This window comes from Lathyrus oleraceus, chromosome 6 (genome assembly GCF_024323335.1).
Source record: "Lathyrus oleraceus cultivar Zhongwan6 chromosome 6, CAAS_Psat_ZW6_1.0, whole genome shotgun sequence".
Taxonomy (NCBI): domain Eukaryota; kingdom Viridiplantae; phylum Streptophyta; class Magnoliopsida; order Fabales; family Fabaceae; genus Lathyrus; species Lathyrus oleraceus.
In genome coordinates this window covers 300005181-300020905 of record NC_066584.1, presented here as the reverse complement: position 1 = coordinate 300020905, position 15725 = coordinate 300005181, and the positions used below count along the sequence as shown (strand labels likewise).

The window sequence follows — 15725 nt, the reverse complement described above, 5'->3', positions numbered from 1 at the left end:
CAAGAATTTGGAAAGAGAGATTAAGTGAAAAATATTACCGTAGGAGTGTTGAGGGTAGAGAATGGTGAAACTTTTATGAAGACGGATGGAGAATCGACGGAGATTTGCGGTGAAAGGAGGTAGCCTTTGAGTGAGAATTATGGAGTTGTTAGGTATTTTTGAGAGAAAGAAAGGTGGAGATGAAGAAGTATGAAGGTTATGTGATAAATGAGGAAAGAAGTGGGGATTAGGTGCATTTATAGGGTGATTTTCGGAGGTGGCCCCCTCCTCCAACGATCACATTTGCATGGTGGAAGGTGCCCAACGGCTAGTTTTTTTAAAAAAAATTCACCACTGCGCGAGCTGACACGGCCGTGTCAGCTGACACGGGCGGCCGTGTCAGTGCAACACTACCCCCTGACACGGGTGTTAGATGCCCAAAAGCGCTTATTTGAGCTATCAAATATGGGCATTTTTCACTTCTTTTTGTTGCTAAAGCGTTCGAAACTGCCTTTGTTTTAGATGAATCGCAATACAATGTTAAACGATCTTGGTACCTTTGATTTGTGCGTTATTGTGCAGGAATTAGGCATGAAATAATAGAAAATGAAGGCCCAAGAAAATGGCAAGGGACCAAGAAAAAGAATGCATTCATCAGCTTGCTCGCTAGGCGAGTGCTGTGGCGAAGTGCTCGCTAGGCGAGCACCCAGAAAAGGTGGTAGCGAACACGTCCAGACTTAGTCAAAAGAGAAACCAACACTCACTCGCTAGGCGAGCCATTAGCGAGCTCCCAGCGAGCAATTCCAGTAGCAAAACCTCCTAAGCTCGCTGGAGCGAAGGTTGAAGTGTGGGCTTCGCCTAGCGAAGGTTTTGTTCGCCTAGCGAACATGTGAAGTCTGAAGTTAGATATTTCTGGGCGCAGGTGCCTTTGGTGCCTCATTTGGGGGCTCGCTAGGCGAGCCATTCTACTCGCCTAGCGAGCATGACAGCTCATACCATAGTACTATAAGTAGCAAGGGCTACTTTTTGGACAACAACTTAGATTTTCCTAGATATTTTCCTGCATTGCTTTTTGGATCATTTTGTGACCTAGAAACCCATTTTATCATTTCTCTTCATCTCTTAACAATCTTTCACAAAAAGAAGGTGGATTCCCATCCAATCTCGATTATTCGACTCGGATGTTGATCAACCTTCTTCCGAAACTTGTTGACCAAGCTACCATGAAAATGAGTAGCTAAGTTCTTCATTTTGTCAAGGTTAGATGTAGATAATCATTAGCTTTGTATGTAAATGGGATGATCTTCATTTGTAAACTCTTTAATGATGAATATATGGTGAAAACTTTGTTTTATTGATAACTCTTTGTGTTGGTTTATGATCGAGAGATGTTTACCAACTCTTTACCTAGGTTTTCATCCAATCTTGTTTGTTAGCTAGAGATAGTAATGAATGATTTTGTTCACCATAAAGTTGAACAAAAAAGTTGTCATTTTGATAGATTGTGTTAGAGATAAACAATGGATCAAAATGAGAAAACCCACAATGTGTGTTAAAGATAAACACATTGGGAGAACTTTGTGAAATAGTTTATCATCTAAAGGAGTTTATAAGTCTTGTTGATCGAACATATGCATGCAAAGTGATTGTCGAACCCTAACTTTGGCAATATTTCTCAAATATTAAAACCAAATCTTTTACCGCATTTTCTTACACTTTTATGCAAGATACCGTGACTAAAACCAAAAACCATTGTTACCTTAAGCTAAGAATTAAAACAACTGTCGAAAGGCGACGATATCTCACAATCCCTGTGGAGACGATAACAAAAACCCGACACTTAAAATTACAATCAACAAAATGGCGTCGTTGCCGGGGATTGTGAATTGATATTGCGAGCATCACAATTGTTGCTTAATTTTTAAATTTTTGACTTGTGCTTGTAATTTGTTTGGTTTAGTGTGCAACTTTCATTTTATGCGAGGGCAGGTTCCTGAGGACGAACTTCTTTTTGATCCTGAGATCGAAAGAACCGCCAGGAGACTGAATAGCAGAACGAGACGAAGGAGGCAACAAGCTAGACAACGACAAGAACAAGAAGAAAGTTCTTCTACAACACATCCACCACCTTTCACACCTATCATGGATCAACCACCACAACCACCGCCCATTTCCACACCATGTGTCAACAATCCAAGGAATACTGCTCAGTTTGCCAACCACACGGGAAGGCAAGCCGAGATGAAAACGGGAACTCTTAACCTACTTTATGGAAGTCCATTCACCGGAATGGACATGAAGACCCCTTCTCTTTTCTCACCAAATTTTATGAGATAGCATTGGCGACCGGAGTTGATCAAGCTCAAGAGCTACCGTTGTTCAAAAGATTATTTCCCCACGCTTTGCTCGGCAAAGCAAAAGATTGGTACTTGGATCAAACACCTGCAGTCATGACGGATTGGAACATGTTGGAAGAGAAGTTCATTGAAAGATTTTTCTCCCACAACCGTTTCATGGAATCCAAAACGGCAATCTCCGTGTTTTCACAAGGGACCAACGAATCATTGAATGAGGCGTGGGAAAGATTCAAATCCATGCTTCGGGAGTGCAAAGGGCATGGATTTGACGAATTGACTCAAATCCACATTTTCAAGAATGGCCTCCAACCGAATTGCAAGACTTTATTGGATGCTACCTCGGGTGGTTCTTTGTTGTCTAAAAGTGCCGATGAAGCTACTGATATCATTAATCGAATGGCTCTAAATGACCTCCAAAGTCAAAGTAGAGGCAACTCTTTGAAGAAACCGGGAGTGCTTGAACTTGGGACGAACGATGCTATTCTTGCCCAAAACAAACTCATTTCACAACAAGTCGAACTCTTAACTCAACAAATAAAAGAGTTGAAAGAGCCTTCTAGAGCTAAACAAATAGCTTGTTGTGAGCTTTGCAAGGGTGAGCATGACACCGGATTTTGTCCACCTTCCGGGTTCGAAGAAGTGAATTACATGGCGAACCAACGAGACTACCAACCGAGGCAACAACAACAACAACCGTATCAACAACATCCTCAAAACCAACAACATACTCAAAATCCACAACAACACTTTCAAGGGAATCAAGGGTTCCAACCAAGGAGTAACTATTACCATAACTAAGGTTATGGGGGTGGTGCTTCTAACCATCAAAACCCTCCCCAAAATCCTTACCAACCTCAACCGCCGGTCGTTGCTTCAAAGTTAGAAGAGACATTGACTCAATTTATGCAAATGTCAATGGCTAATCAAAAGAGTAACGATGCGGCAATAAAAAATCTCGAGACTCAAGTCGGTCCACTTGCTAAGCAACTAGCAGAACAACAACCCGGACCTTCTTTTTCGGTGAACACGCAAACAAATCCTAAGGAACATTGTAAGGCGATAACGACGAGAAGTGGAAGGGAGTTGATTAGTAAGAGTAAGAAAAGAGATGAGAGTGAAAAAAGAGAGGTTGAGAAAAATGATGAGGAGAAAATAATAGAGGATAGAATTGATGGTGAAGTTGGGGAGTGGAGTGATGAAGAAGTTGAAAAGGATGAAAAGAACGGTGAAGTCGAAAATAAAGAAAGTGTGGAAATTGAGAAAAATGATAGTGATGAAGTGAAGGTGGAGCCAGTGAAAAAGCCTAGATGGAGGAGTTCTAGAGTTGCTAAAGGAAAGGAGGCAGTGAGCGCTACTCCAATCCAAAACCTTCCGTACCCACATGCTCCATCTAAGAGGGAGAATGAACGGCATTACGCCCGATTCATGGATATTTTCAAACAATTGAAAGTGAACATTCCGTTTGCCAAAGCATTGGAGCAAATGCCTAAGTATGCAAAATTCATGAAAGACATACTTACTAAAAAACGGAGGTACACGGAACCAGAGACAATCTTGCTTGATGCACGCTGTAGTGCCATCATTCAAAAAACTCTCCCAAGGAAGGAATCCGATCTGGGACGAGTCGCTTTACCGGTAACCATCGGAGACACCTACACGGGTAATGGCTTAATTGACTTGGGATCTAGCATCAATTTAATTCCCCTATCCATTGTCAAAAGATTGGGAAATGTTGATATCAAACCTGCTAAGATGACTTTACAACTAGCTGATAAGTCTACCACTGCACCATATGGAGTGGCTCAAGACATGTTAGTCAAAGTTGATAAATTCTTCTTCCCGATTGATTTCATTGTTATTGATATGGAAGAGGACGATGATGCTCTGCTTATTCTCGGCCGACCATTCATGAAAACCGCACGCATGATGATTGACGTTGACAACGGTTTGATGAAAGTAAGGGTCCAAAATGAAGAGGTAGCCTTCCATCTTTTTGAAGCCAAAAAGCATCTTAATGAGAAGCATGATTCTTTCCGAATCGATGCCACCAAGGAGAAGCTAGTGGAGGTCGCAAACCAGGTTCATGTTTCTAATCCTTCCGAAAGATCTCTTATCGGAGTCTATAAAGTTTCGACCAAAAATAAAGGAAAAGAGATGGAAGCATTATTGCATGAATTAGAGGCTTGTGGAGAACTTGTCTATCATGAAGAAACAAGGGAAGGCTTGGATATGACAAAGAAAGTGGAGGAGCCAAAACTAGAGCCAAATTTGAAGTATGTGTTCCTGAGTGATAACTGTACCAAACCGGTAATCATTAGCAGCACTTTATCCACAAAGGAGGAGAATCAATTGATGCGGGTGCTGAGAAAGAAGGATGTTGTCAAACTAGTAGAGGCCGGGATGAATTGTTCTATCGCCGATGGTGAATGGGTGAGCGTTGTGCAAATAGTTCCGAAAAAGGGTGGTATCAGATTTTATCGAAGGTTCATCAAGAACCTCTTGAAGACAACAAAGCCCTTGAGGAAGTTTCTCAACAAAATGGATCCCGGAAGCTCAAACAATAAAGTGGATCGCGGAAGCTGCACAATTCCCTTGGATGCTCCTCAGTGAGCATCGAACCATCGAGCTTATCCGACGTTAAACAAGCGCTTGTTGGGAGGCACCCCAACATTGTAAGTATTTACAGTTTTTTTTGTTGGTTGGTATTGGTGTTCAACTTGAAGAAACTTGCTGAATTGTGCATTGCATTCTATTTTGAAAAGCAAAATACTGTCATGCTCGCTAGCTGCTCGCTAGGCGAAGGCAATAGCGAAGCTTCGCTAGCTTCTCGCTAGGCGAAGCAGTAGCGAGCGCTGCGTGACAAAACCAATTTAAGTTTCAGCAGGCCACTATTTTGGGCCCAAATACCATTTTTCTTTTTAGTGGTGTAGTCTGAATTAGCACTCATAAACACTCTCTCACTTTTCATCTCACTCAAACCCTAAACGGTTACATTGCATTGCAAACCTCATTGTGCACTTCAAATTCAATCAATCTCTTTCACTAAGGTTTACCCTAATTCCATTTCTTTATGTTTTAACTTTGTAAATTTCTGATGTATATGTCATTTAGGGTGAATTTGGGGGAATGGGTACATTAGGTTTTGCATGTGGGTGTAGATTTGCATGTACCTTAGAACCGATGCCTTTTATGATAAATCATTTTGTTCTGAAATAGATACCATGAGACCTTGGGTTTTTCTGAAATTTCAGTGTTAACAAGGCAGAACCCAAAACCCGCAAGATTCGCTAGAACCTCGCTAGGCGAGTCAGTGGCGAACATGACAGTAATTGGATATTCTGTTTTGCTTTCTAATCTGTTTTGTGTTTGTGTTGTTTCCTCTCTATGTCTTTGCAGATGGCATCCAGATCAAGCGCGCCTAAAAAGAGAAAGGTCGGGAGCACTTCCCGTACCGTGCCCATACAATTCGACACCGACAAATTCGTCGGGCCTAAGCAAGCAGCTAGATATGTGGCTTTGGAAAAGAGAAAGATTTTGTCGGAGAAAAGGTTCATAATCAACCCAGAAGGCACCAACCGTACATTTGTCGGGTTGATTCATAGTAAGAAGTGGGACCGGTTGATATCTCCGCTTGAACACTATGACATCGAAACAGTGCGTAAGTTCTACGCGAACGCACTGCCTAACGACAACGAGCCCTTCACATGGACAACACGAGTGTCTGACCATCAGGTTGCATTCGATCGGGATACAATCAACCGTGTTCTAGGTGAACCGCTCCCCCTGGGGGCAAACGAGAGAGACGCATACCATCAGGATTTGAGGCTTCACCGAGACACCGACTCCATTTCTGCTGCCCTACTATTTGAAGGGAAATCAGTTGAGTTGAACCCATCTGGGGTTCCGATGAGATACCATAGGGAGGACATGATTCCCATGGCTCAGCTGATACTCATGTTGGTTCTCACAAATATAAAACCCAAGTCTCACACCTCTACCGTGCCGATCCCAGTGGCACATCTGGTTCACTACATCTTCACGAATATTCAAATTGATGTGGCGAGGGTAATTGCTTTAGAGATGAAGTCCGTGGTCGAGAGCGGGCTAAAGTCGGGGGCACGAGTTAACTGCCCCCTTGCTTTCCCGTGTCTAATAATGGCTTTGTGCCAACATGCGAAGGTGAAGCTACCCTCCCGGAGTCAAGTAAGGATCCCGTCGGCCATCAATGATAGATATGTGGCCAAGTTTTGCAAGCCTGCAACTACAATTGGGATTGGATGGCGGCAACTCAGCGCGCCATGGTTGACATGCACGATTCTATGCAGCTGTTGCAGTTGCAGGCACGTGACCCTTCCGGTGATCACTCGATGATGACGCGTGAGCAGTTTCTGCAGAACGCTAGCTGGTCTGTGGACAGGCCTATGTTTGGAGAGGGGGCGGGTGTCGGTGCATCTGGTACTGGTGTTTCAGGTGGTGCTGAGGATGATGGTGATGATGACGATGATGATGATGATGATGATGATGCTACCGGTTCTGAAGCCGGTAGTGATGAGAGTTTTGAGTCCTTTGAGGGCTAAGTTTGTTTTATTTTATTGTATTTTTCAGATTTGTTGTATTTTGATTTTGGTTATGTACTTTTGGGGTGTTTTGTCCCCCATGCACATTTTAAATTTTTTAAGTAATAGTTATTATTTATGTTTTTAATTTGTGTGTTTGGTTCAAATTTCTTTTGTTTAATAAAATTTTGGTTGTGAGTGTCAAACCTTCTAGATTGGTTGCTCCTCAAAGAAATATCCAATGAAGGTGCATCCGAACTTGGATGGCAATGATAAAAATAACAGGCGAATAATGCTAAGGTACATGGTTACCTTCGGTTAGAATTTTAGAATGCATTAAGAACTTTACTCTTTTTTGTAATTGAATATTGTTCTTTTTGCAACATAATTGAAAGAATGATTCACTTAGGACTTAGAACCACAAATTGTGAGGAAACCTCCATTGTACACTTAAATGCTGGATTCTAATAAACTTTGTTGATTCATTTGATTCATGCTTGGTCTTTTATTATTATGAATATGTGGAAGCAATTAGAAATGATCAAGGCGCTTGTTTTCTATCGAGCACAACCAGTTCCAAATACAACTTACCCGTGAGCAGAGAGAGTATTCGTTAACCCCTTCGAGCTTAAACAGTTGAATCTCGGCTTGAAATAAAGCGAGATGTCAAAAATATTTTTTCTTGAAACCCGGAAAATTTTGATAATTGTTCTTTTGCCGTAAAAGTCAAGAGCATTCACTTAGGGTGAGTAAAAGAAATAAGTTGGGGAGAACGAAAATGAGAATCGGTAAGTGCCACAACTCTTGAAAAACCGAGCAAGCATTGAAAAAAAATATATAAAATATAGAAAAGAGAAACATCTGTTTTGTAAATATGATGTGAAAGAAAAGAAAAAATAGAGAAAATGAAAATGAATGCTTACTTGGAAGAAAAATAGTTAAAAACAAAAATTGAGTTGTGAAATAAGAGTTGTGAAGGTTTCAAATGAGAAACAAATGGAACGAAGTTGAGATGTGTGAATAATGTACAGTGAATGTCTCTTTTGCATCGACAATTTCGTTTTCAATGGCCTTAGAAATGACCCTTGTTTGTTAACCTAACCAAGCTTCAACCGAAAAGTCCTTAGTGATCTTCGTGCTTCCACATTACCATTTATAATTGTTAGACATTGTATGAATTGAATTGATTTCTTCATTGTTTGTTGGAGAGTGAGATTATTCCCGCGGTTGCAAACGCGTAATTTCTTCAATCCTTATTCGAAGAGGAGAGATAGGGTGATTCATTCAAGATAATATTGTTGTGGATAGATACATATTTCGCATTGCTATTAAGTTTTAGTTCTTGTGCATTATGTTATTCTAACCATTGGGAACTTATGCCTGGTTGATTTTCTTGTGTTTGAGCCGTTTTATCCGACTTCGGAGAAACCTTTTTCTTAAAGCAAATCCTCTTGTCCTTCAAGAGGCATACTTTGCTTGAGGACAAACAAGAATCTAGTTGGGGAGAGTTGTTAGATGCCCAAAAGTGCTTATTTGAGCTATCAAATGTGGGCATTTTCACTCCTTTTTGTTGCTAAAGCGTTCGAAACCGCCTTTGTTTTAGATGAATCGCAATACAATGTTAAACGATCTTGGTACCTTTGATTTGTGCGTTATTGTGCAGGAATTAGGCATGAAATAATAGAAAATGAAGGCACAAGAAAATGGCAAGGGACCAAGAAAAAGAATGCATTCATCAGCTTGCTCGCTAGGCGAGTGCTGTGGCGAAGTGCTCGCTAGGCGAGCACCCAGAAAAGGTGGTAGCGAACACGTCCAGACTTGGTCAAAAGAGCAGCCAACACTCACTCGCTAGGCGAGCCATTAGCGAGCTCCCAGCGAGCAATTCCAGTAGCAAAACCTCCTAAGCTCGCTGGAGCGAAGGTTGAAGCGTGGGTTTCGCCTAGCGAACATGTGAAGTCTGAAGTTAGATATTTCTGATCGCAGGTGCCTTTGGTGCCTCATTTGGGGGCTCTCTAGGCGAGCCATTCTGCTCGTCTAGCGAGCATGACAGCTCAGACCATAGTACTATAAGTAGCAAGGGCTACTTTTTGGACAACAACTTAGATTTTCCTAGATATTTTCCTGCATTGCTTTTTGGATCATTTTGTGACCTAGAAACCCATTTTATCATTTCTCTTCATCTCTTAACAATCTTTCACAAAAAGAAGGTGGATTCCCATCCAATCTCGATTATTCGACTCGGATGTTGATCAACCTTCTTCCGAAACTTGTTGACCAAGCTACCATGAAAATGAGTAGCTAAGTTCTTCATTTTGTCAAGGTTAGATGTAGATAATCATTAGCTTTGTATGTAAATGGGATGATCTTCATTTGTAAACTCTTTAATGATGAATATATGGTGAAAACTTTGTTTTATTGATAACTCTTTGTGTTGGTTTATGATCGAGAGATGTTTACCAACTCTTTACCTAGGTTTTCATCCAATCTTGTTTGTTAGCTAGAGATAGTAATGAATGATTTTGTTCACCATAAAGTTGAACCAAAAAGTTATCATTTTGATAGATTGTGTTAGAGATAAACAATGGATCAAAATGGGAAAACCCACAATGTGTGTTAGAGATAAACACATTGGGAAGACTTTGTGAAATAGTTTATCATCTAAAGGAGTTTATAAGTCTTGTTGATCGAACATATGCATGCAAAGTGATTGTCGAACCCTAACTTTGGCAATATTTCTCAAATATTAAAACCAAATCTTTTACCGCATTTTCTTACACTTTTATGCAAGATACCGTGATTAAAACCAAAAACCATTGTTACCTTAAGCTAAGAATTAAAACAACTGTCGAAAGGCGGCGATATCTCACAATCCCTGTGGAGACGATAACAAAAACCCGACACTTAAAATTACAATCAACAACTGGCCATGCCATTCATAAAAGCGCTTAAAAACAGCTTATTTCATCCAGGGCTAACACAGGCCGTGTCACCTGACACAGGCCGTGTCACCTGACACATGCCGTGTCACCTGACACAGGCGGCCGTGTCAGGCCCTTGGGAATCCAATTTTTCCAACACAATCTTCCTCCTCCTGACACGGGCCGTGTCAGCTGACACGGGCGCCCGTGTCAGGCCCATGTTTTCTCCTTTTTCTTGGTTTCTTTTTCTTGTTCTGTGCACGGCTTTAGCTTCTGAATTTTTCAGAGATTTGTTGCGACCGCTACCTTTAACTCCTCTATCAAATACTGTTTACGCCTGCAAGTAAATAACACACAACCAAACAAAGAAAATGATTAGATACAAAAGCGTGGGTTGCCTCCCACGTAGCGCTTCATCTAACGTTGCTTGGCTCGACGGTTGCGCATCTTATTAGACAAGATGAACAACATCAATTTGGCCCACAACTTGCCCCACATTGTACGACTTCAATCTCTGGCCATTCACTTTAAAAATATCTCCATTGGAAGGGTTTTTTATTTCAACTGCTCCATGGGGATATACTTTGTGCACCACAAACGGTCCTGACCATTTCGACCTCAATTTTCCAGAGAACAACTTCATTCTTGAATTGAACAGTAGTACCATCTGTCCTTCCCAGAACTCCTTCCTTTGGATTCTTCTGTCATGCCATTTCTTCGTTTGATCTTTGTAGATCTTTGCATTTTCATATGCCAGGTTCCTAAATTCTTCCAACTCGTGGAGTTGAAGGAGTTGGGATTCTCCTGCTTTCTCGAGATCCAAGTTAAGGAATTTGGTAGCCCACAAGGCTTTGTGTTCCTGTTTCAAGGGTAGATGACAGGCCTTACCATATACCAATTGATATGGGGATATACCAATCGGTGTTTTGAAAGCAGTACGATATGCCCAAAGCGCATCATCAAGCTTACTCGCCCAATCCTTGCGAGAAGCATTAACCATCTTTTCTAGGATTTGTTTCAGCTGCCTATTTGACACTTCAACTTGACGACTTGTTTGCGGGTGGTATGGAGTGGTTATCCGGTGTTTCACATTGTATTTCAAGAGTAGCTTCTCCATTAGGTGATTTAAGAAGTGATCTCCTTCATCACTAATAAGAGCTCTTGGCACTCCAAACCTGACAAATATGTTTTCTTTCAAAAACTTGACCACCACTTTTGCATCATTTGTTGGTAGAGCGACTGCTTCTACCCACTTGGATACATAATCCACCACCACCAAGATGTAATTCTTTCCAAAGGACGATGGAAAAGGCCCCATAAAGTCAATACCCCACACATCAAAGAGTTCAACTTCCAGCATGGGATTTTGAGGCATCTGGTTTCTTTTCAAAATATTTCCCATCCTTTGACATTTATCGCACTCTTTGATCATTTGCTGAGCATCTTTGAATAGTGTCGGCCAGTATAAGCCTGATTGGAGGACTTTGGCAGCGGTTCTATCACCACTAAAGTGTCCACCATAGTCCGAATCGTGACAAGCTTTCAGCACATCCCTCTGTTCTTCTTTTGGAATACATCTTCTGACCAACCCGTCTACTGCCTTCTTGTACAAGAAAGGGTCGTCCCACAAATAAAACCTGCAATTATGAATAAACTTTTTCTTACGGTTAGAGTCAAATTCACTCGGGATCACCCCGCTTACTAGATAGTTCGCATAGTCTGCGAACCAAGGCATTCCAATAACAACAAGGATGTGTTCATCAACAAACTCATCCTTTATTGGGCGCTTTTCCTCATTCTCTTCTATTGGGGATATCCGGGAGAGGTGATTTGCTACAGTGTTTTCGCACCCTCTTTTGTCCCGGATTTCCACATCAAACTCTTGGAGGAGCAGGATCCATCGCAACAGTCTTGGCTTCGAGTCCTGCTTAGCAAATAAATACTTCAAAGCAGCATGGTCAGTGTAAACAATGACTCTAGAACCCAACAGATATTGCCTGAATTTATCAAAGGCATAGACCACAACTAGCAACTCATTTTCGGTAGTCGCATAATTCATCTGTGCAGGGTTCAACACATGACTGACATAATATATGACATGCAAAAGCTTATTTCTCCGTTGCCCAAGCACTGCTCCCATTGCAATGTCACTCACATCGCACATGATCTCAATTGGTAGAGACCAATCAGGAGCAATGACAATAGGTGCCGTCACCAATTTATTTTTTATCGTTTCAAAAGCAACGACACACTCTTTATCAAAAATGAAAGCCTTGTCCTTAACCAACAGGGTAGTTAATGGTTTAACTATCTTGGAGAAATCTCTTATGAACCTGCGGTAGAAACCCGCATGTCCTAAGAAACTTCTTATACCTTTTTCATTCACCGGAGGTGGTAGCTTTTCTATAACCTCAATCTTGGCTTGGTCCACTTCTATCCCTTTGTGAGAGATTTTGTGACCCAAGATTATTCCTTCTCGAACCATGAAGTGACATTTCTCCCAATTGAGAATCATATTGGTATGTTGGCATCTTTCTAACACAAGGGAGAGGTTAGTTAAACAATTATCAAAAGAAAAACCAAATACCGAAAAGTCATCCATAAAGACCTCCATATGCTTTTCGAGCATGTCCACAAAAATGGAGGTCATGCATCTTTGGAATGTGGCTGGAGCATTACATAACCCGAATGGCATTCTTCTGTAGGCGAAGATACCATAGGGGCATGTAAAAGCTGTCTTCTCTTGATCTTCCGGTGCAACAACTATCTGGTTGTATCCAGAGTATCCATCAAGGAAACAATAGTACTCATGACCTGCCAACCTTTCCAACATCTGATCAATGAATGGTAGCGGAAAATGGTCCTTTCTGGTTGCCAAATTCAACCTCCTGTAGTCGATGCACACACGCCAACCCGTGACCGTCCTAGTAGGGAGTAACTCATTTTTCTCATTCCTTATAACTATAGTTCCTCCTTTCTTCGGGACCACATGAACCGGACTCACCCAAGAGCTATCGGATATGGGATAAATTAACCCGACATCTAACAGTTTAACAACCTCTTTCCTAACCACTTCCTTCATCATTGGGTTTAGTTTTCTTTGTGGTTGCACCACCGGTTTGTGACCATCCTCCATGAGAATTTTATGCATACACACCGTAGGGCTAATTCCCTTCAAGTCTTCTATTGCCCATCCCATGGCACTTTTGTGTTTCTTCAAAACCTTGACAAGCTTGTCTTCTTGAGAAACCTCTAGATGAGAGCTTATAATAGTCAGGCATTTCCTTTCAGGGTCTAGAAAAACATACTTGAGATTGTCAGGTAACTATTTCAGCTCAGCCACTATCTTGGTCTCATCTTTCTTTTCTTCAACTTGAGGTTCCCTTAAGTTTTCCCATCGGAGTGATCGGGATCCCTTAAAGGGCTGTTGTGTTGCCATTAAAGTTAACACTTCCATCTCCTTTTCATCGACTTCTTGAGTGTCTTCAAAGATTGAGAGACTTAGAACTCTCTCCAAGGGTAATTTTTGTTCACCTAGGTGATTTTCTTTCAGAACCATTTGATCAATAACCTCTATGTGTTGGCTGGTGGCCACATCATCTTTGTATTTCATGGTGTTGCGCACATCAATTTTTAACTTTTCGTCATAAACCTTTAGAGTCATGGTGCCTTCTTCTATATCTATCAAACACCTCCCAGTCTCCAAAAATGGTCTACCAAGAATGAGCGGTATCTCTTCATCTTCCGGCATTTCTAAGATCACAAAGTCTACTGGAAACACAAACTTATCAATCTTCACAAGAACATCTTCCACCATTCCATAAGGTCTCTTCACAGAGTGGTCAGCAAATTGAAGTGTCATTCGGGTATCCTGTACTTTTCCAATCCCCAACCTCTTGTAGATGGATAAAGGCATGAGGCTCACACTTGCCCCCAAGTCTATAAGGGCCTTCTTGAAAGATCTATCCCCGATAGTGCAAGGGATAGTCACCGAGCCTCGGTCTTTTTTCTTTACCGGGATCTTCATGCCCTGTAAAATAGCACTGCAAGTTTCAGTTAGTACAATAGAGTCAGTGTCAGTGCTCCTCCTTTTAGAAATAATGTCTTTCATGAATTTAGCATAAGAGGGCATTTGCTCAAGTGCCTCCAAGAATGGAATGTTGATTTCAAGCTTTTTTAACATCTCCAAGAATTTCTCAAAGTTCTTCTCATGTTTCTCTTTCTTCTTATTTCTTGTTGGGAAAGGGAGTTTGACAACCGGCTTTGATTCACTAACTTTTTCTTTAGCAACAGGTTCATGTACCGTCACCTCTTCACTAACAACCTCATTTTCTTTTATCTCCAAATCAACTTCAAGCAATTGGTCTTCTTGTTCATCATCTTTTTCAGGGACTTCTTTTGCCTTACCACTCCTTGTGGTTACCGCACTCACATTATTATGCTCTCTTGGATTTGTAATTGTAGCGCGGTAATGCACCTGGTGTTTGCGAACCCGCAAGTTGTTGAGTAATCTGACTCATTTGCACTTCCAGATTCTTTATTGAAGCACCAATGTTTCTCAGATTACTTCTAGTCTCCTCTTGAAATTGTGAACTTTGAGCTGTCATTTTTTCAATGGCAATTTCCCAATCTGCTTTTCTTAGAACCTATTGTTGAAATTGTTGTTGGGATGGGTGAGATTGCTGCTGCTGGTAAGGTTGCTGTTGTTGTGGACGATATTGTTGTTGTGGTTGACTTTGATACTGAGTGGGCGCGTGCTTCTGAGCATTTCCTTGCTGGTCCTTCCAGGAAAAATTTGGATGATTTTTCCATCCAGGATTATATGTATTGGAGTAAGGATTGTTTTGCTTCAGAAAATTAATCTCTTCTACCTGTTGAGCAGTTGCCACACAATGCATGACGAAGTGAGGACCTCCACAAATTTCACAACTAACAGCTTGAACAGGTTGGACCGGTTGCACTTGTGCCACCGTTTGAGTGTCAAGAGTCATTTTCTTGAGTCTTCTCTCTACTTCAGTTGTTATTTGATCTTCCATCTTCACAACTTGATTTGCCAGTTTGAGATCAATGATACCTTCAGGTTGACTTACACTACGGTCATAGAGTTCTAGATGCTCATTTGCTGCAATGGCTTCAATGATTTTCTTTATTCTAGTGGTTGTTGTGAAGTTTGTTGAGCCACCGACAGCAGTGTCTATGAGTTGCTTAGTCTTCATTCTAAGTCCATTCACAAAATTTTGCATCTGTTTAGCTGCATCCATGTTATGAGTAGGACATGCAACCAACAGTCGCTTGAACCACTTGTAAGCGTCTCCGAGTGACTCTCATTCCTTCTGTTTAAAATTAACAATATCATATCTCTTACGGATATACACAGAAGCAGGGAAGTACTCATTCAGGAATGTTGTCTCCATTTGTTGCCAACCTGTTGTGTTTCCCGCAGGTAAAGAGTAAAACCACTCTTCGGCATCTTCCGACAGTGTAAACGGGAACATAACCAACCTTTTAGCTTCCTCTGAGTGTCCCTCAATTTTCAATGATGTCGTCATGGTCAAAAATCTTTGTAAATGCTTGTTGGCATCTTCATTGATTTTTCCGGAGAACGGTTTCCTCTCGAGTTGACGAATCGTTGAAAGGTGCAGTTGAAAGTGATCAACATTTACCGGATGGTTCACAATTGTTAACCTTCCAGTAGGAGCATTTGCACCCCCATAGTCACCCAAAAGTCTTTCTGCAGGAGGTAGTGGGGCTTCACCCTGTAGTTCAGCCATTGGTTCAGAAACAACTTCTGAGTCTTCTGAATGAACTGAAACAACTTCTTCTTTTTATGACTTAGACACAATAGGGGCTGATTCTGACAGTTCCAACCTAACTTTTCATCTTTTTGCACACAATAATCTTTCGGGTTCTGCGTC

At 41.3% G+C, this 15725-nt stretch overlaps 1 protein-coding gene across 1 annotated transcript; it reads right to left on the bottom strand.

Annotated features, from left to right (window-relative positions):
• Positions 1-13135: 13135 nt before the first annotated feature.
• Positions 13136-14417, bottom strand: LOC127095305 (uncharacterized). Its single transcript, XM_051034014.1, has 3 exons — positions 14337-14417; positions 13688-14287; positions 13136-13603 (listed from the first exon to the last, which is right to left on the bottom strand). Exons 1-3 carry the CDS (start codon positions 14415-14417, stop codon positions 13136-13138), a joined length of 1149 nt encoding a protein of 382 aa, XP_050889971.1.
• Between the last annotated feature and the right edge of the window lie 1308 nt (positions 14418-15725).

Bases quoted from the DNA above. Each gene is read 5' to 3' on its own strand.
- LOC127095305 (XM_051034014.1), bottom strand. From the start codon at position 14,417: ATGACAGCTCAAAGTTCACAATTTCAAGAGGAGACTAGAAGTAATCTG. The intron at 14,288-14,336 runs GTGCAAATGAGT...CGCAAACACCAG, and splicing joins CTTCAATAAAGAATCTGGAA to GTGCATTACCGCGCTACAAT. The intron at 13,604-13,687 runs GTACAGGATACC...GTTCTTGTGAAG, and splicing joins AGAGGTTGGGGATTGGAAAA to ATTGATAAGTTTGTGTTTCC.